General features: G+C 44.7%; 2 protein-coding genes across 2 annotated transcripts; one reads left to right on the plus strand and one right to left on the minus strand.

Annotated features, from left to right (window-relative positions):
- Positions 1-3: 3 nt before the first annotated feature.
- On the plus strand, positions 4-15,531 carry MUT (methylmalonyl CoA mutase; the record flags this gene model as incomplete). The annotated part of the gene is made up of 12 exons (XM_008935310.1): positions 4-283; positions 1,803-2,170; positions 2,846-3,003; positions 4,189-4,360; positions 5,600-5,848; positions 7,543-7,654; positions 8,949-9,064; positions 9,719-9,834; positions 11,471-11,602; positions 13,822-13,969; positions 14,085-14,252; positions 15,403-15,531. Coding segments are annotated over 12 exons (2,148 nt in total), but the record flags the coding sequence as incomplete, so codon positions are not given.
- Positions 15,532-19,923: 4,392 nt separating this feature from the next.
- Positions 19,924-25,151, minus strand: OPN5 (opsin 5). The gene is made up of 4 exons (XM_008935311.1): positions 25,079-25,151; positions 21,991-22,284; positions 21,052-21,383; positions 19,924-20,271 (listed from the first exon to the last, which is right to left on the minus strand). The coding sequence occupies exons 1-4, from the start codon at positions 25,149-25,151 to the stop codon at positions 19,924-19,926; spliced, it is 1,047 nt and encodes a 348-aa protein (XP_008933559.1).
- Positions 25,152-25,392: the final 241 nt, after the last annotated feature.

The raw sequence follows: 25,392 nt of genomic DNA on the forward strand, positions 1-25,392 counted from the left end.
CGCGGGCTGCCCCTGCACCCCGAGTGGGCTGCCCTGGCTGAAAAGCAGCTGAAAGGCAAGAATCCAAAGGATTTAATTTGGCGTACCCCGGAGGGCATCGACATCAAGCCCTTATACTCCAAAAGGGACACGGAGGATCTCCCCGAGGAGCTGCCAGGGGTGAAGCCCTACACTCGAGGGCCTTACCCGACCATGTACACGTACAGGCCGTGGACCATCCGCCAGTATGCTGGCTTCAGCACAGTGGAGGAGAGCAATAAGTTCTACAAGGACAACATTAAAGGTAAGGCAGCTGATTTGGGAAACAGCATCGCCTTGTGAAGCAGTGTGGGAGATTCATGGGATGGATTACATGGCAAATGTATGGTTTCACCACTATGAGGGTGGTGAGGCACTGGCACAGGCTGCCCAGAGAGGTGGTGGAGGTCCCAGCCCTTGTGACATTCAAGGTCAGGCTTGATGGGGCTCTGAGCAACCTGATCTAATTGGGCATGTCCCTGCTTACTGCAGGGGGGTTGGCCTAGATGACCTTTCGAGGTCACTTCCAACCCAAAGCTTTCTATGATTCTATGAAATGGGATTATTTCACCTTGTGAGTTGTGGTTACTGATAGGGTCTTCCCAGTCACGCTGTATTTCTTTATTCCTGGGAAATTGGCTCATTGCTGAAATTGCCTTTGCTTCTCTTTGCTATTGAGGTGGAAAAATGAATGTATTAAATGCTATTTTTAGTTATTGAGCCTTAACACTTAGAGATACATAATTTGGCTGCATCCCAGGGTGCAGCCAGCAGAGATCACAGAGCACTTTACACTCATTCTGTGACCATGAGAGAAGAAGGTAGTGGGAAAAAATGTCAAACTTTGTCACTTGGCTGAACTTGTGTTGTTAGGGTGTTCTGACATTTTGGGTTTCCATCTCATGTTATAAATTTTAAGTGAACTCATGGTGTCATTTAAGTCATTCATGCTGTATTAGTAAAACCAGCTTCCTAAAAATGTTGGTATTTTCCTTACTTGTGAGTGGTTTTCCCAATATTTCTGCAGTTTGTTTAGCTAACAGCCCAAGTGTCATCATAACATACTATTGAATGGGACATTGGAAAATCACTGCTAAAAAGGGGTTTTTGATAGACTGTTTGCAAAAAAACATTTCAATAGAAAGCTTGTTCTGAATTCTCTCTGTCATGCTGCTGAGTATTGCTGCTGAAGCAGAAGTACTAACACTTGGGTTAGCTGGTGCCACAGCTCAGTTACCCAAAAATGGTTGCTAGGAGCTCCCATCCCATTCCCTGCTCTACAGGAATAACTTTCTCTTACTGCAGATTTACTAATGCATTATTTTTCTTTATGAATCAACAACACATGTCACTAGAGCCAGGGTAACAATCTGTGTGTGCATGTTGGATTTGTGATAGAGAGCAGGTCATGTGATGTAGTTTAGCACACTTGTTTCCAGCTAAGCTGAGCAGAATTTCTGTACATAAGCCCCTGATACTGTCTGTCAGAGCACATTTCTAACCTGGGGCTAAACTGTTACTCACTAATTTGTTAAGCACATGGCTGAGCTAGAAGGACTATGATATTTCTTTCTCAGTTAAAACCTTTTTCATTTAAAGTTTAAGACTAGAAGACCTTGGATAAGTTTGGGGAGTGAATCATGTTTAACATCAAAAACTGTTTTGTCATCCAAGCCTGGATCATGTAAAATAAAAATACTGAATTTAGATCCAGTTCTAATACAAGTTCTGAATCTCTCTTTGTTGTTTTTGGTTTGTTTGGTTGTTTTTTTTTTTCCATTTAGCTGGCCAGCAGGGATTATCTGTTGCCTTTGATTTAGCCACCCACCGTGGTTATGATTCAGACAACCCACGAGTTCGAGGAGACGTTGGGATGGCTGGAGTTGCCATTGATACAGTGGAAGACACCAAAATCCTCTTTGATGGAATTCCTTTAGAGAAAATGTCTGTGTCCATGACTATGAACGGGGCAGTCATCCCCGTGTTGGCAAACTTCATTGTCACTGGAGAAGAGCAGGGAGTGCCCCAGGCCAAGCTGACAGGGACAATCCAGAATGACATCCTGAAGGAGTTCATGGTCCGAAACACCTACATCTTCCCCCCAGAACCATCCATGAGGGTTATTGCTGACATCTTCCAGTACACCTCAAAGGTAATCACTGGTTAAATGTATTTACTTCTCCTCTTACAGCTAGGTAACTGTTTATGAGGCACTTTGGAGAATGAAGCAGAAGACAGGAAGGCTTGTCATAATGAAGAATGCTGTGGTTGTGGAAAAGGCCAGGAGGAGAAGATCCCAAATCACTTACATCATAAATTTTAAGACTTTTAAGTCAGTCCAAATCAAAGTCAGGCTAAGATGAGTCTAAGCCCAAGTGGATGGCAGGAAGCTTGGGTGAGGAACAGACAGGCTGTTCTTTGCATAGAAAGCAAGAAGCCTTATAATTAAGAAGCACTATATAGCTGTAAGCAGGAGCAAAGAGGCAAGAAATCTGGAAGAACTTCTGCTGCAGAATTAAGCATGAGAGGAGAGGATGAAAGGAGTGAAGTCCCAAAGTGATGACTGGAAGTTCAGGACTAGCAGTTGTTTTCTCAGTTGTGTTTTAGTTGGAGAGGTGGCACAGAGCCAGTGATTGAGGAAGATCCTCACCATGGTGGGTGACAGTTTGAATAGCACAAGTAGGTAAAGGCAGGAGAACTGCACATCTGCAAGCACCACTTTAGTAGAGCTGGGTCATATCTGCAGTCTACAAAGAATGGATTGTGTATGAACATTGACAGAACTGTTATCTCCCCCCCCATCATACCCTGGTTTTTGTTTCTGCAGTATATGCCAAAATTCAATTCCATTTCCATCAGCGGGTACCACATGCAAGAGGCAGGAGCTGACACCATTCTGGAACTGGCTTACACTATAGCAGATGGCTTGGAGTACTGCAGAACTGGCCTCAAAGCTGGCCTTACCATTGATGAATTTGCACCAAGGTGAGCTAAAGCAACTTGCAAGTATAAAACTCAGTTTTGGTAAACCCTCCAGAGTTTAATGTCAAATCCAGTCTTTTTACACGTACAGGCATTATTGGCAGTGCTCACATTGAAGATTTATTTTGGTTTCATTATGTAGTTTCAGCAGTAGATAAATGTATCTGGTCCAACAAACACCCTCCATCTAGGTTAATAAAACTGAATAAAGCTCATGCAGAAGCACAGGCATTGTCAAGGTCTGTTGTGACAACTGTGTCATCTCTGAGCTGTTATACCTAATACAGTTTTAGGTTAAGGGCTGCAGAGTGCAGCAAGAGCTCTTGCAGTTCTTTTATGCTGTACTGTTACTTAATTCTTTTCATTGGTATTATTTTAAAATATTTGGGGAAAATGGTTAACAAGGGGAGTAAGCAAAAGAAGTGGTTTCGTGTAGGCTGTTGCACATCCCAGTGACAGGAGTCAGCTGAATTAACCCATTTCCAACACCTGTGGCAAAATCAAAGTGAATCTTGTAGAAAAAGACAGTCTTATTTTCAGACTTTCTAGTGCTGGGGAATCTTTAAGAGCATTTGACAAGCAAATTTCAGTACCTAATGCACTATTCAAAAGTGTATCTAGTGTAATGAGTTTTACTGGATTTAACTGTGCATGTTTACATTTATAGATCATAGGAGCTATAAGTTGGGAAAAGTAGATCAGTCAGTCTGTTCCCTGCCATGCTATCCACTATTGAACTGATGCTGGATTTGTATTTTGATTAAAATCATCAAGAAAATGATGAAAGCATGCTTTTAATATGTGATGTCTTCTCATTATAAAGAGTCTGTGAGCATAGCTACAGTAACAGATTGTCTCCAGAAGCATTCCCTGGCACTACAGTGTCTGTGTTAGTGGCTTACTGGAACCTTGCTTGACCTGAGGCTCCCCCAGAACAGTCCCTGGGAACAGTTGAGCAGTTCCAGGGACCACTGTTGCTGGCAGTTTGCCTGAAGGCACCTTCTTGGGGGGCTAAGTCAGTTTATTGGCATAACTGTGTATCATGCTTAGCAACTGGCAGGGGTGTCCAGGAACATTCCCATCATCTTATGTCTGATGAATCAGAGACTTTGCTGTAGGACTTCTTTACTGAAACAGAGTTATTAGAATGGTTTAATGTTTTATCCTGTTTGTGTGCTCTTATTACAGGCTCTCCTTCTTCTGGGGAATAGGCATGAACTTCTACATGGAAATAGCCAAGATGAGAGCTGGGAGGCGGCTGTGGGCTCACTTGATAGAGAAAATGTTTAAGCCCAAGGATGCCAAATCCCTTCTGCTGAGAGCTCATTGTCAGACTTCAGGCTGGTCACTCACTGAGCAGGTTAGAAATTGGACTCTCATCAACTCCCTCATTTAAGTGTGGTGATAAGCTGAGCCTCAGTGCTTAACTTTTCACTCGCTGGCTTCATTTTGTTCTGGAATTATTGTGTTAAGCATACGTGCTCCCAGTCTAGTGGATACTGAATTGAGAGTAGGACCCAAACCTGCTAAATAGAGACAGAATTGCAGAGAGGTGCTTACATTAATTCAGGACTCAGGGGATGAAATGTTCTCTTGGATTTGTTCTGGAAGTTATCCTTTCAAAATGCAGCTCAGTGAGGAAGCAGAGACATGTTTTTCTCAGGATCTGAGATTCTGAATCTCTGTGCACTCTCTGCTCTTCCTGGATTGTATTTTCCCAAGTGAGGTCGGAGCTGGGTTCCAGCTCCTGTTCCAAGGCCTGCTTCTCAATTGAAGTCATGCCCTAGAAGTTATTTTTAGGTTGTGATTGCAACTGTCTTTATGTGACTTCTGTGCTTTGGTTTTATTCCCCTTTCCAAAGTAAATGTAAAGTTTACTTACATTACAGGAACACAGTAAACTAAACCAATGGAATTTTCTAAACAGTGGCCTTTCTGGGTCCTCCAATTAAAAGTATTGCATGAATGCAAAAATATTAGTATTACCAAAAATATGGTCAACCATCTTCCAGTGTAACTGTGTTTCTGACTGGATCATAACCCTTTTTTCCTGTCTAACCATTATTTATCTTTGCAGAGCTCCTCAGTGCCTAGTGGTTGCTCCTTGTAGCTTTCAGAGGGCAAATACATTTTCCTTTGGCCTGCCTTTAGATAGGTATCCACTCATAAATTAACTTTACAGTCTTACTCATCCAAATCACATTTTTCTATCATTGTTTAAATGGAATACTTGAACCAGAAACAGACTCAAGTGTAGGTAGAGTTACTGTGTCTCTGTAAAACAGTGATATTAATTCCACTTCTGTGTGTTTCCTCACTCCATCTCAGGATATAAGTCCCCCCTGGAGACCATGCTAACTTGCTAACTCCTTTTTGACTGAAAGGGAACATAGGTACAACTCAACTGTCCAGATGTCTGAAAAGACCGGATAAAAACGTTGACCTGAAGGCTGAGATGACATTCTGTAACACTGATTCTGTTCGTGTACTCTCTGCTCCAGATTCGTAGTTTGTTTTGGTTAATATCCCAGTTCTGCCATAGCTTTCCTGCAGTTTTGAAGCCCAGCCCACTCCAGGTGTAACACCTGCTCTCCCTGCAGGATCCCTTCAACAACGTGATCCGCACGACGGTGGAGGCGCTGGCGGCCGTCTTCGGGGGCACCCAGTCCCTGCACACCAACTCCTACGACGAGGCCCTGGGCCTGCCCACCGTGAAGAGCGCCCGCATCGCCCGCAACACGCAGATCATCATCCAGGAGGAGTCGGGGATCCCCAGGGTGGCAGACCCCTGGGGGGGATCCTACCTCATGGAGTGCCTCACCAACGACGTCTATGAAGCTGCTTTAAAGGTCACTTGGCGTCATCTTTTGTGTTTTGTGGGAAAATTTTAAGTCTAGTTTTGAGAATTGTCCTTTAAGGGACTATTTGATAAGTTGGTAACTTCTAAAGAGCAAATTATTTTACTTTTATTTCAACCTGTGATTCTTTTCCTTGGTGTTTCACTGGGTCCCATACCAACAGTCTCTCAAGGTTGCTTATTTACTAAATTTGAAGTCCCACTGCTGGTGTCCACAGTAAAGACATGGTGAAGATCACATTTCAGTCCTCCACTCAGCCCTTTTCTCTCCCACCACCATCTTCATCCATCGTTTTCTCCTCATTCCACCTATGGCTCAGAAGAGGTCTCTCTCCAGATGCTACTTTTAGCCTCTGGTGCTGAATCTGGCATAGAATCACAGAGTGGTAGGGGCTGAAAGGGACATCAGGAGGTCATCTAGTCCCACCCCCTGCTAAAGCAGGGTCACCTAGAGCAGGTTGCACAGGATCCCATCCAGGCAGGTTTTGGATTTCTTGTGTTTTTTTCTTCAGCGGTTTCTTTGTAAATAACCTTTACATAAATACAGTGTATATTTAGAGAAAGAGAAATAAAAATAAGCATTCTATTAGGCTACACTCAAAAGAGAAATATCCCTGTGTAGAACAAATAACGAAGCCCTGCAGAGTCCCTTGCACACTTAATCCTCTAAATTTGCTGGGATCTCTATTTTATATGTAAGAAAAAAAGAATTCAACAGAAGAATCATAGAATAGTTTGGGTTGGAAGGGGCCTTTAAGGGTCATCTAGTCCAACCCCTGTGCTCATTGCCCTTTCTGAAATCATGAACCACCTTCCTGTCCTCCATGTGCCTCAGCAGAGCTTCTAGGAGGATCTGTTCCATGATCTTCCCAGGCACAGAGGGGAGGTTGACAGGTCAGTAGTTCCCAGGGTCCTCCTCTGTTACTTTTTTTGTTACTTCTTTTGTTACTTCTTTTTTATTCTTTTTAAACACGAGTACAATGTTTGCCTTTTTTTGCAGTCACCAGGGACTTCACCTGAGTGCCAGGACTTTTCAGACATCAAACCAACATGCCTGGGATGATCTGCTTGAGACTTTAAAACTAGAGGTTATTGGAAGCTAAGTTATTTAGCCAAGCCTGTAGGCAGACAATTATCTGGTCATAAAAGAGTATTATACAGAATTTAGGAGAAATTTTTCTACTGGATCAAAATATTTATTTTTTAAATAATGTTTGTAGCTGCCAATCATTACTTGCATGTGGAAAGTACTAGGCAAGTACTTTTGCTGTGTGAGAGCTGAACCATTCCATGCCACAGGTCTTCAGGATCAGAGAACTGACCCTGGCTGCTTCAATTGGCTTGTATTTGTATACGTGTAACCATGAGGGCTGGCTGGCAGGCAGGAGTCAAGTGCAGAGTCAAGGTCTCAAATTTTAAATCTCTTCATCCCTGAGTGGTACTGGTTGAACAATGTGTGATGCACTGTTACTGAATTAATGGAGTTTTGGTAATAAAAATGCTCTTCTGGCAGAGATGTCTCTGAGTTGATATGAAAACCTGTAGTCAGAGACACAGAGATAGGAAACACACTTTTAGAGCACAGGACTGCATGTATAGAGATAATAAAAATTTGGGTGGCAGTACAAGTGCAAAGCTTATTTTGTGAACCTTTCTCCTGCTTTCCCAATCCTCTTCCTTTCTCAGCTTGTTGAGGAGATAGAAGAAATGGGTGGAATGGCCAAAGCTGTCGCTGAGGGGATCCCCAAACTTCGTATAGAAGAGTGTGCAGCACGAAGACAAGCCAGGATTGACTCTGGTAAGGAGCAGGGAGATGAAAGAAGGGAAAACTCTCAAAGGAATACCTTTGTACAAAAGTTTTTTCCACACATTTTCATTGTTTTATTTCCTTCTTTGTTCAGAAGTAGCAGATTGTGATAAGAGTAGTTGTGGGTTTATGTCAGTGACAGCTTCTGGAAAGAAATATCAGTATGTATGAAGTGCAGCACCAGTATGGAAACAGTCTTGCTTCATATATTTAAAAACATAATAGAAAGTCACTAGAAAGACTAATTTAAAGGAGTATTTGGGGCGTTCAATAGTTAATTGGTTAGTTTCTCGTGGTGTCTTTAAGCTGGGATTCCCGAGTTTAAAAGCGTGCCACCAGCAGGTGGCAATAACGAGCGTGTCCGCCCACAGCCCTGGGTTTGTGGAGAGCTGCCCCTTTTTCCTGGAGACCAGAAAACATGCAGTCACCTCAGAGCAGAGGATGATGCAGCTCTTTGTTTGTGACACATGCATGTGTATACATATTGTAAGTACATGTGAAAATATGTGTACATGTGTCTGCAGAGCTTATAGCTCTGCTTTTTGTAGTCTACATTCCAGTAACAGTCCAGTAACAGAACCTAAGAATAACTCAGACATGAAAGAAGTTACATGAAATCTTTTGTTTGTTGGATAATTTGAAGGAGGTCTTTAATTAAGACCAATAAAGAACAATCAATAAAGTTCTGTGTTTTCTTTCCCAAGGCAAATTACTTCACGTTGCTTTGAAGGCTGTAGTAATGTTACTGGGCACTGCAAATAAAAATGATTGTAAATTCCATACTGGCTGAAAGCTAAAATACAGTTTTCCAACATGATAAATTAATTTTTATTCACATGGAGTAGTTTTAGGTAGGAACTTCACTTTCTTACTTATCTGGTAAATAAAAAAAGTGAACGCAGAGTAGTGCAGGAGACCAGCACTTCTGCTTAATTCTGTAAGATACAGTTATGTGAACTTAAAAAGAGGAAAATAAGTAATATATATTAGTGAGCCATTACTAAATCAGTTTGTAAGATAAATATTGTTATATTTCAAATCTTTGTTCTGGGCCAGTACTCACTGAGTCGAATGCCCACACATCTAATCATCTCTCCTTATAAAATACAGAAAATTAAGACTTAAATCATCCCTCTAAGAGTAAATTTTAAGTATTTTGAATGTAGACAGTTACAAAGCAAAATGCTGCACTCTTCCTCAAAATTTTCTTGTCCTATTAACATTGTGTCTTTTCACAGTAGCTTGTAACTGTATACTGAGTTTCTGGTGTTTCCACTGGAAATAGGGTCTGAAGTGATTGTTGGAGTAAACAAGTACCAGCTAGAAAAAGAAGAGACAGTTGAAGTTCTGGCTATTGACAATACTTCAGTCCGTAACAAGCAGATTGAGAAGATCAATAAGGTGGGAGGAACCTTCTTAAAGATGAAAATTCTTGTGATTGCAGCTAGAACTTGCCTAATACTAAGGAAAAGTGGCCTTCCAGAAACTTGAGTCTCAAATTTCTGACAGTCCACCCTAGTCTTTAGCAGAGAAGCTGGATTTCTGTTCAGCTTCAGTGGAGGCTGATGGAAAATCCCAAGAAACACAGTATTAGAACCCAAACAAAAATGGTTCTGTTAGGTTCATTTGGGTTTAATCATTGTATTTCAAATAGTCTCATGAATATGCCTAACATTTCAAAATTGAGAACTCTACATTTTCTGAAAATAAGATAGAAAATAGCTATGCAGTGTTTCACCCTGAAGTATGTAACTACTTAACCACTCAGACTGTTCAATGTATCTTGCCAAGTGCTATGGGACAGGGCTATGGAACCAGCAGTTGACATCCACTTTGTAACTAGTGGAAATGTAGATAAAATGGTTTCAGAGTTATTTAATGCACATTTTAAGGTCTGAGACACTTTTTTACATCTAATCTTTTTGAAATATATAGTATATATTGGCAATTGGCAATTCCATGCCTCCAGAATGAATAGGTGAAATCAGAAACACATTCAATTTCCCATTCACCTGGTAGCTTGTTTTAAGCTGATATTTTTCTCCTCCACTTTAGGTGAAGGCTACTAGAGATCAAGCAGCAGCCCAGCAGTGTCTTGATGCACTTACACAGTGTGCAGCTACTGGGGAAGGCAACTTACTTGCACTTGCAGTGGAAGCAGCACGTGCAAGGTAGGGGGTGGAGCTGAATATCCAACTGCTGTCTGAAAATCAACAGTTCATCTTTCAGCTGTCCTTGGGTATGATGTCAGTGAGGTTGGTGCCTTGAGATGTTTTGGGTTTTTCTTCTGAGGTGGAAGTAAAAGATGGCTGCAGTCTGATGTTGTGAGAAGGACTATTACATTTTGCAGTCTCTTAAGACTGCTTTCATTCCTCACAGAGAATACAGATACAAAGAATCTCATATGAAATTATGTTGTTCATGCACATTGTGTTGTGCATGACTCTCACCGGTTTAGTTTCAGGACTGGGTTTCTGTGTGACCCTGTTCCTTCACAGGTCACAGAGCTTAAGAAGTGTCTGAGATGTGAGAATGGATATTGACAATCTTACCATGGTCTATTGCTTCATCCTTCCTTGCACCATAGAATGGTGTGAAAACATTTTTTGATTCAAAGAGAAATAAGTTTACTTAGCCAGGAGAAGATGTAAAAGATGCTGTTGAGTAGAGCAGTGAAGTAGTCTTTAGAGTCCAGTGAACATTTACTTTTGTCACCTAAGATTCTTATTTTAAAACCATTTTCATTAAAACTAAGTCAGCATCAGTCTCTAGAACAGGTCACATCTGTCTGTTCCTTGATTAACTTAATGCCCCAGAAATGAGCAAACCAAATTCACTCCTTCTTAGGGCACTGTTCTGTTTTTACTGTGATGTCTCAAATTTCTTCATTCCCTTTAACACTTAACAGCTATATTTTGAACACATTTTCTCCCACAGAGAGCTTGTCAGAATTCTGCCAGCAGCATGTCTACACCTGTCTTTGAACTGCAAAACTCACAGGAGGGTACAAAATTGACCAGAAACTAGCAGTTCTAGTTTCTCTCCTTGGTGACCTTGTTTTTATTATTTGTAAAAGTGTTAATGGACTGTGGATCCACTTGGTAAGGTGCAAACACAACACTTACCTCTGCCCCCAAACCATGTGTGGGACAGGACCACAGAAAGAAGTTTCCATGGCATTGGATAATGAGTGTTTGAAGGAGGATTGGGAGCTCTGTAAACATTTACAGGGAGCCCTTCTGCTAGGGGCAACAAGGGAAAAGGTCTCAAGTAAGCACATGGATCCTTCACAAACAGTGTCATAGAATCATAGGATAGTTTGGGTTGGAAGGGGCCTTTAAAGGTCATCTAGTCCAATCCCCCTGCAGTCAGCAGGGACATCTTCCACTAGGTGCCTGGAAACATTCCAGGTAAGGCTGGACAAGGCTCTGAGCAACCTGCTCTAGTTGCAGATTTTGAATCCGAGTCCAAATGCAAGATCTTGCTGCCTGAGCCCCCAAAAAATGCCCAATGGAGAAAATTCTATTTAATTTAATGAAATACTATGTCACGCAGTGGTCCTGATTGCTTTGTCACTTGTCAAATCACTTCTCACATCAGCAAAACAGTATTTTCTTAAAGGTACTCTTGCATGTTTCATTACAGGATGAATGTGGAGTGACTCAGATGTTGCAGCACCAAAGGGGAAACGAGTGTGAATGAATTTGTCCTGCAGCAAGGCAAATAGCTGGGCCTCTGCCAGGGATTTCTGTGTTCTGTTTTCACAGAAGCCTGCTGCAGCATTCATGCTTTGTGTCTGTGTCTCAGGTGCACTGTTGGGGAAATCACAGATGCAATGAAGAAGGTGTTTGGGGAGCACAAAGCCAGTGACCGAATGGTGAGCGGAGCTTATCGCCAGGAGTTTGGGGAGAGTGATGAAATTCTTCACGCCATCAACAGGTGAGAGCAGCTCCCAGGAGGCCACACACAACCTCACATTTAACCCGTGGGATACATGGGCTACTCATTGAGCTCTAATAAAGTGTCTCCCAAACCTGAGTGGCATCCCCAGAGCAAAGCAATGACCTGCATTGGCACTCTCAGGCCTGTTAGCAAGGAAGCAGAATGAGGAGAAAGAAGTACAGTGAGAGAATGGTCAAAGCTTCATTGAACTTGCAACTTAATTGCAACTTAATTGAGGTGACATGACTTGAGGATTTTGTTCCAACAGGCTGTGCAGCCATAGGATTAAGAAGGTGAGAAACATTGCCTGAAATCCCCATACATTGGATTGCTTCTTTTGAAGATTGTGTAATAGTAATTTATAAAATATTTCCAGTAATTCATATGTACAAAACCTGGGTTTGATCTGTCCATAAGTTGTCCCTCCAGCTTCACTCTTACTGTTCCTAAAATTGTAAAGCTAAAATCTCTCTGGATATCCACATAGAACATCTAGTCTGTGGGTGTTACTTACTCATACCACAAGGGAGCAAACATCAGAAGATGGTAATATGTGTGAAAACAGTTGCCTCTTTGTGCCTTTTTTTTTTGTCTGGTGCCTTTGCTGCTGTCCTCTCGGGTCAGGAGACTGAACTGCTGCAGTGGGTGGTGCTGTCAGATGGATTCGTGCTCCTACCTCCCTGCTGTGTTGAGGCTTGCACATTAAAGAGCTACAGGATCTCTTAAAAGGGAGTTACCTGATAGCTTCACAATGGAGATGTTTAGCTTGACCTGGAAGTAGCTGTGCTGGGGAGTGGCACTGTTGTTTTTTGTTTGGAGTTGAAGTGTTTGTGATTATGCATTTCCATGAAACTGGACTGATTCCTTGAGAATCAAGATGTAACTCCCTCTTTTACATTCCTGCCTTACCACTCCAAGGTCACATGTACCAGTTAGTAAACAAGGTCATGAAACTGGATTTACTCTGTGTCACCTTTGCATAAGCCTTCAGAAGTGTGATTTTTAATTTGCCCCACTCAGAAACCAGACCAGCTGAGTGGCCTTAGCCTGGCAGGCTTGGAGCAGCTGTTCTCCTTAGGAGGCAGCCTGTGGGTGGGGAAGTAAGAAAACAAGAACGTGGAAACAGAAAATAATACAGTGAAAAGCATGTAAAGATAGCACAGATCAGTTCAGAGACCTGCTTCAGTGATGCTCTTAGCAGTCCTTAGGAACAGGGGAGGGAGGCCTGACTTCTGTACATCCTCAAGCAGAAGCTGTCAGTCTGCTTCTTCAGGCTTTCTTGACACAATTCATTTTTAAGCTCTCAGAATTCTTATTTTTTCCCCACTTATATGATGCATATTCCTGGCCTGGCATCAGCTCCTGAGGCTGTTCAAATACTGATAAATATTGATTGAGAGTAATTTTTTTCCCCAAACTAAGCCACTGGATTCATACAGTGCTCTCCCAAACCAGGTCAGCATATGGATTCAAGGCACACCACATCCATACAGCTCCATCATGAACAGAATGCTCAGATACTAAAAGAAAAAAACAAAAACCAACCCAAAAGCTTTTATTTCTGAGAAGCAGCAGTCTTAGTGTCCCACTCAAAGACAGGTAGTAGTGTTACATAGATAATGAGAAGTAAGATGCAAGATCAATCTCTGATGCTGTGATGACACAGTCACTGTAGTACAGCAGAAAGAAGAACTTCCAGTCACCAGAGAAGGGGAGGCACAGGACTGGGAGCACAGAATGGGAGTGTGGTAGATCCTTTTCTACACAGACTCATGCCCAGCTGAATGTTGATGCACAGCATGATCTCTGAGACCTATCTCTATAACCTGTGTGCCATATAAGTGCTGTTGAAATAATTGGTCACAATTCTTAAAATCTAAAACCTGTGGCTTAGTTAGTTGTAATTCAGGTCATTAAACCCTCAGAGAGTTCAGGATTTTGTCCGTCAGAAAGCAGAAAAGCAGTGGAGTGGTTTTCTTTGAAAAAGCATGTTTTATTGTTGAGGTTAGTAAATACCAGCAATCCATTAGTAACCAAATAACAGGACTATTAACACTGTATGCAGATTACACAGACAAACCCTGACTGGGGAGGTCTTTTTATCTGATGTACAGAAATCACACTGCAGTTGCAGCCAGTGCTTCTTCATTCATTTGTGGGAAGACCTCTGATGGTTCTCAGTGACTTACAGTGATGCTCTGTGTGTTTTCAATCAGGGTTAACAAGTTCACGGATCGTGAGGGGCGCAGGCCTCGCATACTGGTTGCAAAGATGGGTCAAGATGGCCACGACAGAGGAGCTAAAGTTATTGCTACAGGATTTGCAGACATTGGCTTTGACGTGGACATAGGTCCCCTCTTCCAGGTACGACTGACTGAGCGGTGCCCAGTGTATTTCAGATGACCCTTTTTCCCCTCTAATGCTTGTTCAGCAACCCAGCTGGAGCTGTTTCTTGTCCTGGAACCCTCTTTCCATGCAGACTCCTCGAGAAGTGGCCCAGCAGGCGGTCGATGCAGATGTGCACTGTGTTGGTGTGAGCACGCTTGCAGCAGGACATAAAACTCTTGTGCCTGAACTCATCAAAGAACTCAACGCCCTTGACAGGCCAGACATTCTTGTCATGTGTGGAGGTGTCATCCCACCTCAGGTACGGGTCAGCATCATTGCCACCAAGACCAGAGACTGCTGTATTTCTGTCTGTGCTGGGTTTATCTGTGGTCTGTCAAAGTCAGGGGTGATTCACAGCGCTGAAGGCCACTGTGTGCAGTCACCAGGGTCAGCACAGATCTGCAGGATGGTCTCAGAGTCCTGTCAGCTCTCATTGATCTGGTTTCCTGTACAGCATGTCCTGGTTTAACTCACAGTGTTTCTTGGGTGGAATATTAAGTTGTGTTGTGAAAACACGAGCCTCAGGGAGATGTTCTTTATGCCCTAGCATTTCCAATTACCTTACCTTGTGTATTGCTGATAAAGGCTAGTTCCTGTCTGAAGAGACTTTTTGACTTCAAGTAATAGTTCTGAAGAGGCACAGGTAGTGACAGACACGGGGCAGGTCCCAGCACCTCTAGGCTACACATCTCATTGACTGTTTGTCCTCTCCTCCTGTTCCCCATCGTCAGGCCTCAGCGTTGCCTCCTTCCCCTGCCTGACTATTTCTCCTAAACTGTTGAACAATTTGTCAGATTCCCTTGCAGTGAGATCTGTGCTCTTGTCTTTAAATCTCCCTGAGCTCACCCACACTGTGCCTGGCTGGATCACCTTTAGGCTTATCTTCTCTCTAGAGAGATTCAAACTGATTTTGCGTGTAACTCTCCTGTTACTCCCTTTTCCCAGACTTCTTCCTGTTCTAGCCAGTTAGGTAAATGTTCAGGAAGGACAGACTTTTAAATTCAACAAACAAAACTTGTAGTATTTTTCTAAGAGATAAATTGTGTTCTGTCTCCAGGATGTCTGTCTCAGGATGCCACTTGCCTGTGGTTGGAAAAGGTCTAATCCTATACAGAAGTGAGAGAGACTGGATAACTGCTTCCCAGATCTTTTGGGAATTTCAGGACAGCTGTAAAATTAGAGTAACTTAGATGCAAGAGACTGCTGGCAGTTATCTGGTCTGAGCCCTTGTTTAAAGCACTATTTTCAAACCCAGAAGTTAGATCCCATTAGGTTAGGTTATTCAGGGCCACATCCAGTCAACTTTTGAATATCAAACCTGCTTTTTCAGGCCCAGGACAGAGCACACACCAATAATAAATCAGTTCCCACTGCTCTGTTAAGTGCAGACCTCATTTCTGTCTGAACAGGATTACGACTTCCTGTACGAAGCCGGCGTTACCAACGTCTTCGGTCCAGGCACTCGGATTCCCAAGGCTGCTGTCCAAGTGCTGGATGACATTGAGAAGTGCCTGGAGAAGAGGCAGCAGTCTATGTAATGCTGAAGGCAACCAGCCTCCCAGAATGGAGTCAGCAGCAAGGGATGGCCAGCCACATACCTTTGGTTCCACTGCCCCGTGGCCTGGTGTTCTGTGCTTTCTAAGAAAGTTGTAAATTCTCTGCTTGTTCTATTTGAGGATTATTTTAATATATATCCCCACAAGAAAATTTTATCTCTACAACTATAACTTGAAGGAATGAAGGGAATTTAGAAGGGTTTGGGTTTTTTTTTTCCAGATATACTGATAAATAAAATATCTGTTCCAGCTCTTTGGTTGATCTCTTCTGCATGCAGAGAACTTCTTTTAAAATTTTTGGCAGGGATTGTAGACCAAGAAATCTTCAGGCAAAATCACTAAAGTTCAGCAGAGATGTGATTGACTCCAGCAGCACTTTAACACTAACCTGATTTAACTCCCTTTAGAAACATATAAGTAGATGAACCAGAATTTTTCAAAGTTCATGGTTTGTTGAATCAGATCCAAATCCTGTATCTGGCAGGAACCTGTGTAGGAGCAGCCGTGCACCTCCACTCTGGCTATATCTCTCCCCTTCCACAATACTTCACTGTCCATCAAATGAAGTTTTTCCAGTGCTCCTCCCTTCCTTAGTTCTCTATTTTCATGCAGTATTGTTCTTGCTACCCTGGTCCATTGAGCAGCTGGACTTTTTTCAGGTAAATCGATCCTAACTTCTCACCATTTTTGTCTCTCCTCCAGGAGGAGTTTGATTTATACATGTGAAAAGTCCTTTGTGGAACCCATAGAAGACCAAAGGAGTGGCAGGGTCTCTTGAGGAGCAGTCTCTGGCATTATGGCCCTACCCCACTTCATTTTGCCTTGTTGCTCATTGCATCCCATCATAAAATGAGGCTGCAGGTCACTCGAGCACATTTACAATCCTGCTTGCCAGCCTTCCATTATTTTCCCACACAAGCCTTCTTGCCAACTGGAAAAATACCCATCCAAAGGGTCGGTGACCTCTAAGCTTTGTCATGCCAGTCATTTCAGTCCATCCATTTCTGTTTTATTGTTTCTTTGCTCTTTCATAATATCTATCATCTCCCTGTGTTTGCCTTACAGATTCCTCTTCTTATTTGAACTTATGATCTTTAAAATGTGCACGTTGTTCCCTTGAACTCAATTAAAAAACCTCAACCAACTTCAGCTGGTATTACTCCAAGCTTTCAATGCTTGACAGAGGGCCCATTGAAGCTCTAGACTAGGACTGACTAAACTATAGTGATTCTTCCTCATCATTTCAAGGTTGGAAAACAAAGTCCTAGGCCAGTGCCCTAGCTGTGAAACTTCCCACTTGATTTTCAATAGTAAAGCAACCTCTTGAGCATGGTAGATGGATCCTGTAGAGGTCAAATTTGTCTAAGGGAGTGGCAATCCATCTTTCTACATGTTTCACAGCCTTCAGGGTTGGTGCTTTTCCACTTCCATTGAGCTGCTCATCAAACCATCAGTGCTTTACGATGATGAGCAGCAAGACTCTGCTGTGTGGGTAAGAGAAGAACACTAGACCAAGCTTACAGGATTCCCCCAAAGTCACACAGCATTATTGGTGAGGTATTGGGGTGGAAGCCAGCTCTCCACAGGGTTTGCCTTGGGTACTTTTGGAGTTTTTCCATGAAATATTAGTACTGGGATGACTGCTGGTGATTGCAAGTGGAAGATGCCCAGACCTGCTCCTGAGGGAAGTGCTTCTGTGCTGCTTCAGGGGATCACTCAGCTGACAACACAGTCCAGGCTGGGCAGGAAATACCATGAAACTGAAGATATAATCTGGCCATAAATTAACTTCCCAAAATTTAAATAAGAACAGCTGATGTCAACACCATACTTGCTTTCCTAGTTCTTTGATCTAGAAGACCAAATATTCCTTTTAAGGCCATATTTTTAAGTACATAACATCAAACCATCTATAATTCAGAGTCTCTAATGAGGAAGTTTTGGTTCACTTCTCACTGAGTCTGAAAATATGAGAAAGGAATTTGAGCCATATTTGATACACAAAGACCTGGGCTTTGATTTTTTAAAAATGAAGTACATGAACAGGTAATAAATCAGGCTATTAAAGCATTATATTGAAACGTTAGCAATATACAGATCTTTTGGCTTTACAGAGATTCTGTCTGTATTGCAGTGGTGTATTTTTCATGTTACACACACTTTAAAAGCATTTCTAAGTAGATGTGGACCTGTTCTGCTCCTAATTTTTCACGGAGGAAGCTCATGTGACATGACACTATTAATGTGCATCTACTGTTCTGCTCACAGACCTGCACTTAGCAGATGGGAAAATACATTTTATTGTTTCTTTCAAACGTCAAGCAACTGAGCAACCGAAAGCAAAAATTCCAAGGCAGAAGATGGGTATTAAAATAGTTTCATTTTCCTATCAGGTTATTTTTTTAAAGCTGCAAAAGGGCTGAAAATTGCCATGGACCATACGAGTGCCCAGACAGCATTTTCCAGGGTTTCCTCCCCCCACTGACACACTCCTCTTCTGGTTTGCACTATTACCCCTTTTCCATTTTCCTCTGCCATCTCCTCACCCTCCTCACAAACACACTTGTCTCTCTTCTGCCTCTTCCCAAATACTCTCCCTCAGCTTTCACATGCTCCTCTCTCAGTTACCCATGTTTCCTCCTGCTCCTCACACTCCTCTTCCCTTTTCCCAGACTGTTTCCCAGAGGATGTTTCACCTCGTTGGGAGAGAAAACTGAGGGCAGTCTCATTCCACATGGAGCATCTGTGAGTGACAAACAAGGACAAGAGAATGTCTCCCTGGAGAAATGTCTCCCAGTCCACAGTAACAGAACTCCTCATAGCCACAGAAGTGTTTATCTTTTATTCCTGTTCTTAGCCTTAGCTGCAGTTCATAAAATTAAACTAATTATTAGGGTTTAATGGTTTTCAATATCTCAAAGGCCATTCAATATTGGTTTTAGATTGTTGTTTAAGATCTGTGCCAAATCTGCCTGTCATTTAACTCTTCTTGTCTTCACTAAACCTGATACAAAGATAGATGTGGTCAGCTGAGCAAGCAGGAGAACTGCTGCAGCTATCAAGCCAGAGTTAGTACATTTCAAACCCTGAAAAGATGTGTTTATGTCCTTTAAAATCCCAAACAGTGAGGCAGAGAGAGGACTGAAGGAGCTCACAATTTCCAGCTCCAGATCTCTTGCTGCAGGTGGCTGGCAGGATGATGTTATGGTGGTACCTGTGCTTTGAAGGGAAACAGCAGACTGATCTCAGCTGGGGCTGTGCCAGTGCTCTAACCAGTGGGGAGCTCAGTGCCTCAGGAGCTCCCACTGAAGCAATGAAGCTTGGAGTGCATCTGCAGGGTTACTTACTGCTGGCCAGGCCGTCCTGGGGGTGTCTTTTGGCACGCTCTACAGAATGCTCCTCCAGAAAACAAACTCTACAACAGCTTTTGTGGTAGAAGAGCTGTTACACCTCAGCAAGTGCACGGTTCCTTCTTCTAGGATGTTCCTTCACTTCTCACCCTGCTATTTGTGATGCACAGAAGGCATCCTTCACGGACTCCCACATTCCCACCTAACTGCTTCAGACAGAGGCTGCTCTCCTCATGTTCATTTTTCTGTTTTAAGGAGCTGGAATGATCCTTCTGACAAAGGAAGGAACTGTAGAACTCTGTAAGACATTTTACAGCAGCCCCTTGATCATCTTTTCCATATTTCTTCCTACCCATATGGTTTTCTGTCCCTTCACGGACTCCCACATTCCCACCTAACTGCTTCAGACTAAGGCTGCTCTCCTCATGTTCAGTTTTCTGTTTTGAGGAGCTGGAACAATCCTTCTGACAAAGGAAGGAACTGTACGACTGTACAACACTGTATGACACTGAACTCTAAGACATTTTACAGCAGCCCCTTGATCATCTTTTCCATATTTCTTGCTACCCATATGGTTTTCTGTCTGTCCTGCTGGAAAGCCCCACTCCCAGCTGTATGTGTTTGCTAACACTTTGCATTCTCCCTGTGGTTTTCTCTGATGGCTGTTCTACTGATAGAGCCAAGAGTCTGCAGACAGGTTGCATTAAAAAGTCAGAAGTCTAAGAAAAATAAAACAAAAAAAATAAATCCTCTTAGAAGGGTAACTGTTTCCCTGAAAATAACCTTTGTTTCCATGGGCTTATGTTTAGCACATAAATCTATTTATTTCCTCTAAAGTGGAAATTCTTGGCAAAAAATAGCGAGGTTGCTTTTTTTGGTGTGTAGCTTAAAGACAATATTTGAGAGCTGCTTAAAAATATATACTTAAACCTCTGTATCTGACAAAAGCTATGCAGTAACACCCCCGCCTGCTGCTAACCTGGAGCCGGGAGTGAGCCCGGGTTTGGAGCTGCGGTGTGAAACATCAGCGAGCTGCAGCTCCCTGCTGCTCCCCCTTGGCGGCCGAGGAGAGGCGGCCGTTGTCCCTCCCGCTCCACATCGTGGAGAGGGGGTTCTCGGCGGCGCTGTCGGCGCTGGGGAAGCAAACCCGCCAGGCACAGCAACAGCGCAGGCGGCTCATCTCCCGCCGGAAGGTTTTGCTGAAGATGTAGTAAATGAAGGGGTTATAGGCGGTGGAAGATTTGGCAAAGAGACAGGGCAGCAGCGTGACGACGGGCTGCAGGGAGTCGCTGGAGTTAAATATGGACCAGAAGCTGGCTGCTGCATATGGTGTCCACGAGCTCAGGAACCCCACCGAGATGAGCACAGCCATCTGAAAGGGAAACAGGGCTTCAGTTCCGTTGGCACGGACAGGGTCTGATGCCCAGGCGTGTGGTGTGTGGGTGACACCACAGCTGAGCCAGCTGAAAGAGCTGAAAGCGTGCTCGCTGTGCTGTCACAGGAGCACAGGTAACACTGCACAGTGCATAGCTGCTTTATTCCCACCCAGCAGATCTACACTGTGGGTTCCTTATGAGGCACTTGTTTTGATCTCCTTCCCTGACTGGCTGCAACATGTCACTGGAGACACAACCCAGCCAGAAGGTGTCACCTGTCAATAGACTGGCCTCCAGAACACTTGGGTTAGTTCTGCTTTGGTCAACTGAAGTGCTTCTTTGAAAAAATGCTATCCTAGAATACCCACTTTCCACAGAGAATTTCTGTGTCTCTCTCCCTCAGAACAGCCACTCAGGCAATAATACCTAGGGTGACAGCACAAAACCTCTACCCCAGCTACAACGTGAAAGGACTCAACAGCTACTCCAGCATGACTGGAAATCTCTATGTCCATGAAAATCTTGGATGCCACTGCCTAAAGATCTGACAAGCTGCACTGTATTAATGACACACCACCCTGATCAAACTCTTGAAATGATGAAGCTTTTGGAAGCCCCCTGCTCCTCTGAGGAGTGTGAGACTGGAACCACATCTCCACCTTTGGTCAATACTAGAGAAAAGCAACAAAGGGTCATCATGAGCCATGCATGAGCAGAGACAGTTCTCTGCAAGCTCCTGATGACTGCGGACTCTTCTCCTCACTGGGATAACTCACCAATGTCAGCTTCTTCTCCAGTTTAGCTGCATTCGAGATCCTGTCAATATTCTGGATTTCTTGGTATGCTTTATGAACCTTCCAGGCGATTCCCAAGTAACAGGCAACGATGGTCAGTGCAGGCAGGACCGTGCACAGCAGGAACATGCTCAGGATGAAGGAAAAGCCGTTGGAGGAGTTGTGGAACTTGCTCCAGGCTATTGTACAAGAGATGCCAAATGGCTCGGGGCCATAGTAGCCCCAGCCTACCAAGGGCAGAATGGCCCAGAGCAGGGAGTAGAGCCAGATGAAACTAATCAAGATGCGAACAGTGTTCTTGGTGATTTTCTTACCTGCAAGAAAGAGGAAGAGCAAACGTACATGGATGTCACCCCAGCCACATGGTTTGTGCCATACCCTCTTCTCAAACACAAGGGTGGTGGCTACAAATATACCTGGGCTGCTGCTGCAGTTCCCTAACCTTTGGTCTTCTGGAGAAACATAAGAGAGTGTCCATGGACTGGGTGAGCCCTGCGTGCAGCCCTCGGTGCTGATCTGAAGTTGAGAAAGTCAGGGAGCTTTACAAGATCAAGCTGACCTCAAATGTCCTGTGCTGCCAGCCGAGGAATGCCAGGAGAATACTCCTTCCTCTCCAATCCCAGTATGTCTGCTTGCAGACAAACAGGAGTAGGAGACAGTCTGGCCCAGCAATTTGGGCTCTCCACTCTCAGGTAGTTTCACTTGGTATTACTGAGAAGTGAGAAACCTCTTTGTTTAATAACGAATTTAATCAGGTCCTTCTAGGAACATGAGGATTTGACATTGGACTAAAAGTTAGTTTGTGAGGGTTATTCCTACAGTTACTGAACTGACCCTCCACACCACACTCCACGGAGCACCTCTCTGACCCTCACAGCCCAAAGGCACCACGAGAAGGTTACCAGAGCTGCCACTACTCACTGTGAGATTTGGACGAATTGGTAACAAGGAATCGGATGACGGCCATGGCACACAGGGTCATCATGCTGCAGACCCCAAAAAGGAAACCCATCAGGGCGTAGTAGATGCAGGAGGCATCTCCTCCCAGCCAGGCGTGGTTCCAGGCGGATGCAATGGCCAGCGGGTACATGCTGATGGCCATCCCAATATCTGCTACTGCCAAGTTGACTGTCAGCAGCTCCGGTGACTTCAGGAGGGAAGAACGTTTCACAGCTGTAGCAAGGACAGCTGAATTTCCAAGGATTGTCAGGATGGCTGAAAGACAAGAGTTGCCACAGACAATAATGTCACATAGTTAACGTGCCTGTGAAATCCATGAACTAAACAAAGGATGTGACAAATGCCCATCCTTAGCCTGGGACTAAAGTCTAGAAGACAGGACAGACTGGGGGACTAGCCAGAATTCAGCACCACGCTGGTGTGTATCTGCCCTGCCCTGCTATGAAACCTTGTTCTTCAGCTCACGGGGAGGAAACTTGTTGTCTTAGCAGACGGGATGCTGAAGGAAACTTGCTCTCTTAGCAGAGAGGATCCAGACCTGGCTGGCATTTCTGAGAGCTGCTACACAGCTCAGCATCCTCACGCAGCATCCACTGCTCTGCTTCAGCCAGCTCTTGGGTTCCAGTTCCTGCCTGCCTGCTGGACAGGGGCTTTCCCAGCCAGGCTGTTTCCACTGTGGACCTGGCAGAGCAAAGAGAACTTCCCATTCCTGAGCACAGCCTCCTGCAGCACTGGCCACCCTCACCAACTGGGGGAAACTCTGTCACATGAGTAGCACCCTATACCCTGCCCCTTCCCAACCCACACCAGAGCTCTTCACTTCCATGTCACCCCCCTCTCCATGCACCACATCCCACGTCCACTGGCTCCACTCTCCTACCGTACCTTGCACAGCACACTATCAAATGAAATGGACCTGTCCACCTTCCCTTTTCCCTGGTAATATCCCTGCTTGCTTCTGCTTCCTAGTGAAGAACTCCAGCTGTCCTGCCTGCCTGTACCCTCCTCCCACATGGTGCCCTCCACTTCCCAAAGCCTTCCCTCTTTGCAGTGTGTCTTCCTCTGGAGCCCCAGCAGAAGCCTCCTGAGCTCTGAGCTGCCTGGGGACTCGACACATGCTGGCTGGGCAGCTCAGGGCCCTCGAAGGGCTGGTCGAAGAGCAGCAGAACCATGTGCTGCAGGTCAGACCCCCAGCCTGCTCTGGGGGTCTCAGAGTGCAACCAGACAGACCACAGAACTTGTTCAGCCAGAGGCACAGGACAGCCCAGAGACTGCTTTGCCAAAGGACCTGCTGGACATCCATTATTCAGACGTGCCAAAGGGCTTCAAAGCATTCCTGACAACAGTGTCCAAAGCACACGTAGTGAACAACTCATTTCCTCTCTGCTTTTAAGTGAACCTTGTGCTGGAGCTACATTTTGATCAAAGGTTTTCCTGAGGAGGTGTCCTCTAAAGTGAAATAGGGAAACAGGAGAAGATTCTGTCACGTTCCCTTGTTGCTGTGGAAGCAGAAGAGCTGGTTGCTCACACAGACCCCACAATAAAGTGCCCGCAGAGGAATTAAGGAGAACTTATCCAACAAAACGGAATACACACACTAGCATAACTCCAAGAATAGGCAGCAATGTTGAGAGAAGGTCTTAAATGAATCAGAGGTACAAATCTGAGACCCCACACCTCTCATTCGTTCACTGTTTAACCACACACGTTCACTTGGCACCTCTGGATGTGCAGGATGAGTTCCTTGAGCTCTCAGGAGCTGTGTGTCTGCACACACAGAGGTGACCACAGTGGCTTGGCACAGGACCCCATGCTGACTGACAGCAACCTGTGGCCTGGTGGGAAGAGCATTCTCCTGCCAAAAGACAGCCACAGGCTGGGACATCCACAGGCATCAGGAGGAAAATGAGCTCAGTTCACCTGCTCCTGTGAGAGCTCTAACCACTGTCCAAGAGGTAAGGAAGTAGCTTTAGTCTCACCATCAGGGGTGGACAGGCAGGTCCACCCTTTCTTTTATGTTGACAGATGCTATCCCACTCCATCCTGCTGCCTGTGAGGCTGCTGGATGGCATGGGACAAAACTAAGAACTGCATCTTTGTACCCACTGCTGGGTGAGAAAAGAGCTGGCACCCTGACCTGCATTAGAAGAAAAGCCCTTCATTGCTCTGCAGTGATTCTTCTCACCCCGAGCTGTCCTCTCTGCTGTCAGCACGACCGAGGGGACAGCACAGCACAGGGCAGTGCAGGGGTGGGATGTGAAATGCTAAAGCCCCACATTGCTGCCCAAAGCCTCGCTGTTAAAGCATGTTAAAATATATGCTGGTCTTTCCTAGATACATCTCAACCAGGGGTTTGAAATGAGCTGAAGGGAAGAAGGTACTCTCATCTTAGCAAAATTCAGCTGGCCTGCACACCTAAAGCAATTCAGTTCCTCTCCAAATCTGCACTGATAGTAAACAAATCACTCAGGTACATGCAACAACCAGACAGGGAAGAAAACCCTTTGCTAAAGCCATGCTGGGGCAGACTGGTGCACATCCCCCCTTGTCCTGCATTTTCTATCTGCCTTCAGCAGGGCAAACAGTCCAGAATAAAAACCAAAAACGCTACTTGGAAACTATTTCATACCAGTTTATCCTACCAAGAGAGAGCTGCTCTTTGTGCATAGTGAACATCCCCCCAGCAAGGGGCAGACCAAAGCTGCTCTCCCCTGATCAGCCCCCTGAAACGGGTGCCCTCGCAGTGGGCATCACAGGGCTGAGATGCCAGGAGAAGCAGGAGACAACTTATCTTGAATCCTTGTGATGCCAAAGAGGCAGACCTGTGCTGGCAAGTCGTCAGCATAGGAAGAAAAGATTGCAAATCTGAGAGTGGAGATTAACCCTGGCACCCAACCCACTCGAAGGCATCAAGCAGGAACCTGTGTGGAAACAGATTTTCCACCATTTCCCTCCAGGTTCCTCTGGAGCTGCCCGTGCTGACCACAGCACAGGTGGGGCAGCCCCGCTGTGTCCACACCGAGGCTTGAAGCAAGCCAGCAGAACTCACCTATGATCAGAAGAAAGACCCCAGCTCCATAATCCACTACCGGGTGGAGTTTGGAAATATATTGCTCCTCCATTGTCCCTCGTGGAAGTGGGTGAAAGTTTTAAATCGAAGGCAGAGCGGCTGTGGGGGTGAGGAAGCCCTTCGGCATGGCTTGCCTGCTGCACGGGAGTGCTGGGCAGGTGGGTGCTGTCGGGGTGAAGGGACCCTCCTGCTTTCTCCTCTCCCTCCCTCTGGTGTGGCAGGGAGAAGCCTGGAGTGGGAGGAAGGCTCCTTCCCTGGAGCCAGCCAGGCAGAGGCTCTGCCAGCACGATCCC

The sequence above is a fragment of the Merops nubicus genome, unplaced genomic scaffold, assembly GCF_000691845.1.
Source record: "Merops nubicus isolate BGI_N331 unplaced genomic scaffold, ASM69184v1 scaffold13972, whole genome shotgun sequence".
Taxonomy (NCBI): domain Eukaryota; kingdom Metazoa; phylum Chordata; class Aves; order Coraciiformes; family Meropidae; genus Merops; species Merops nubicus.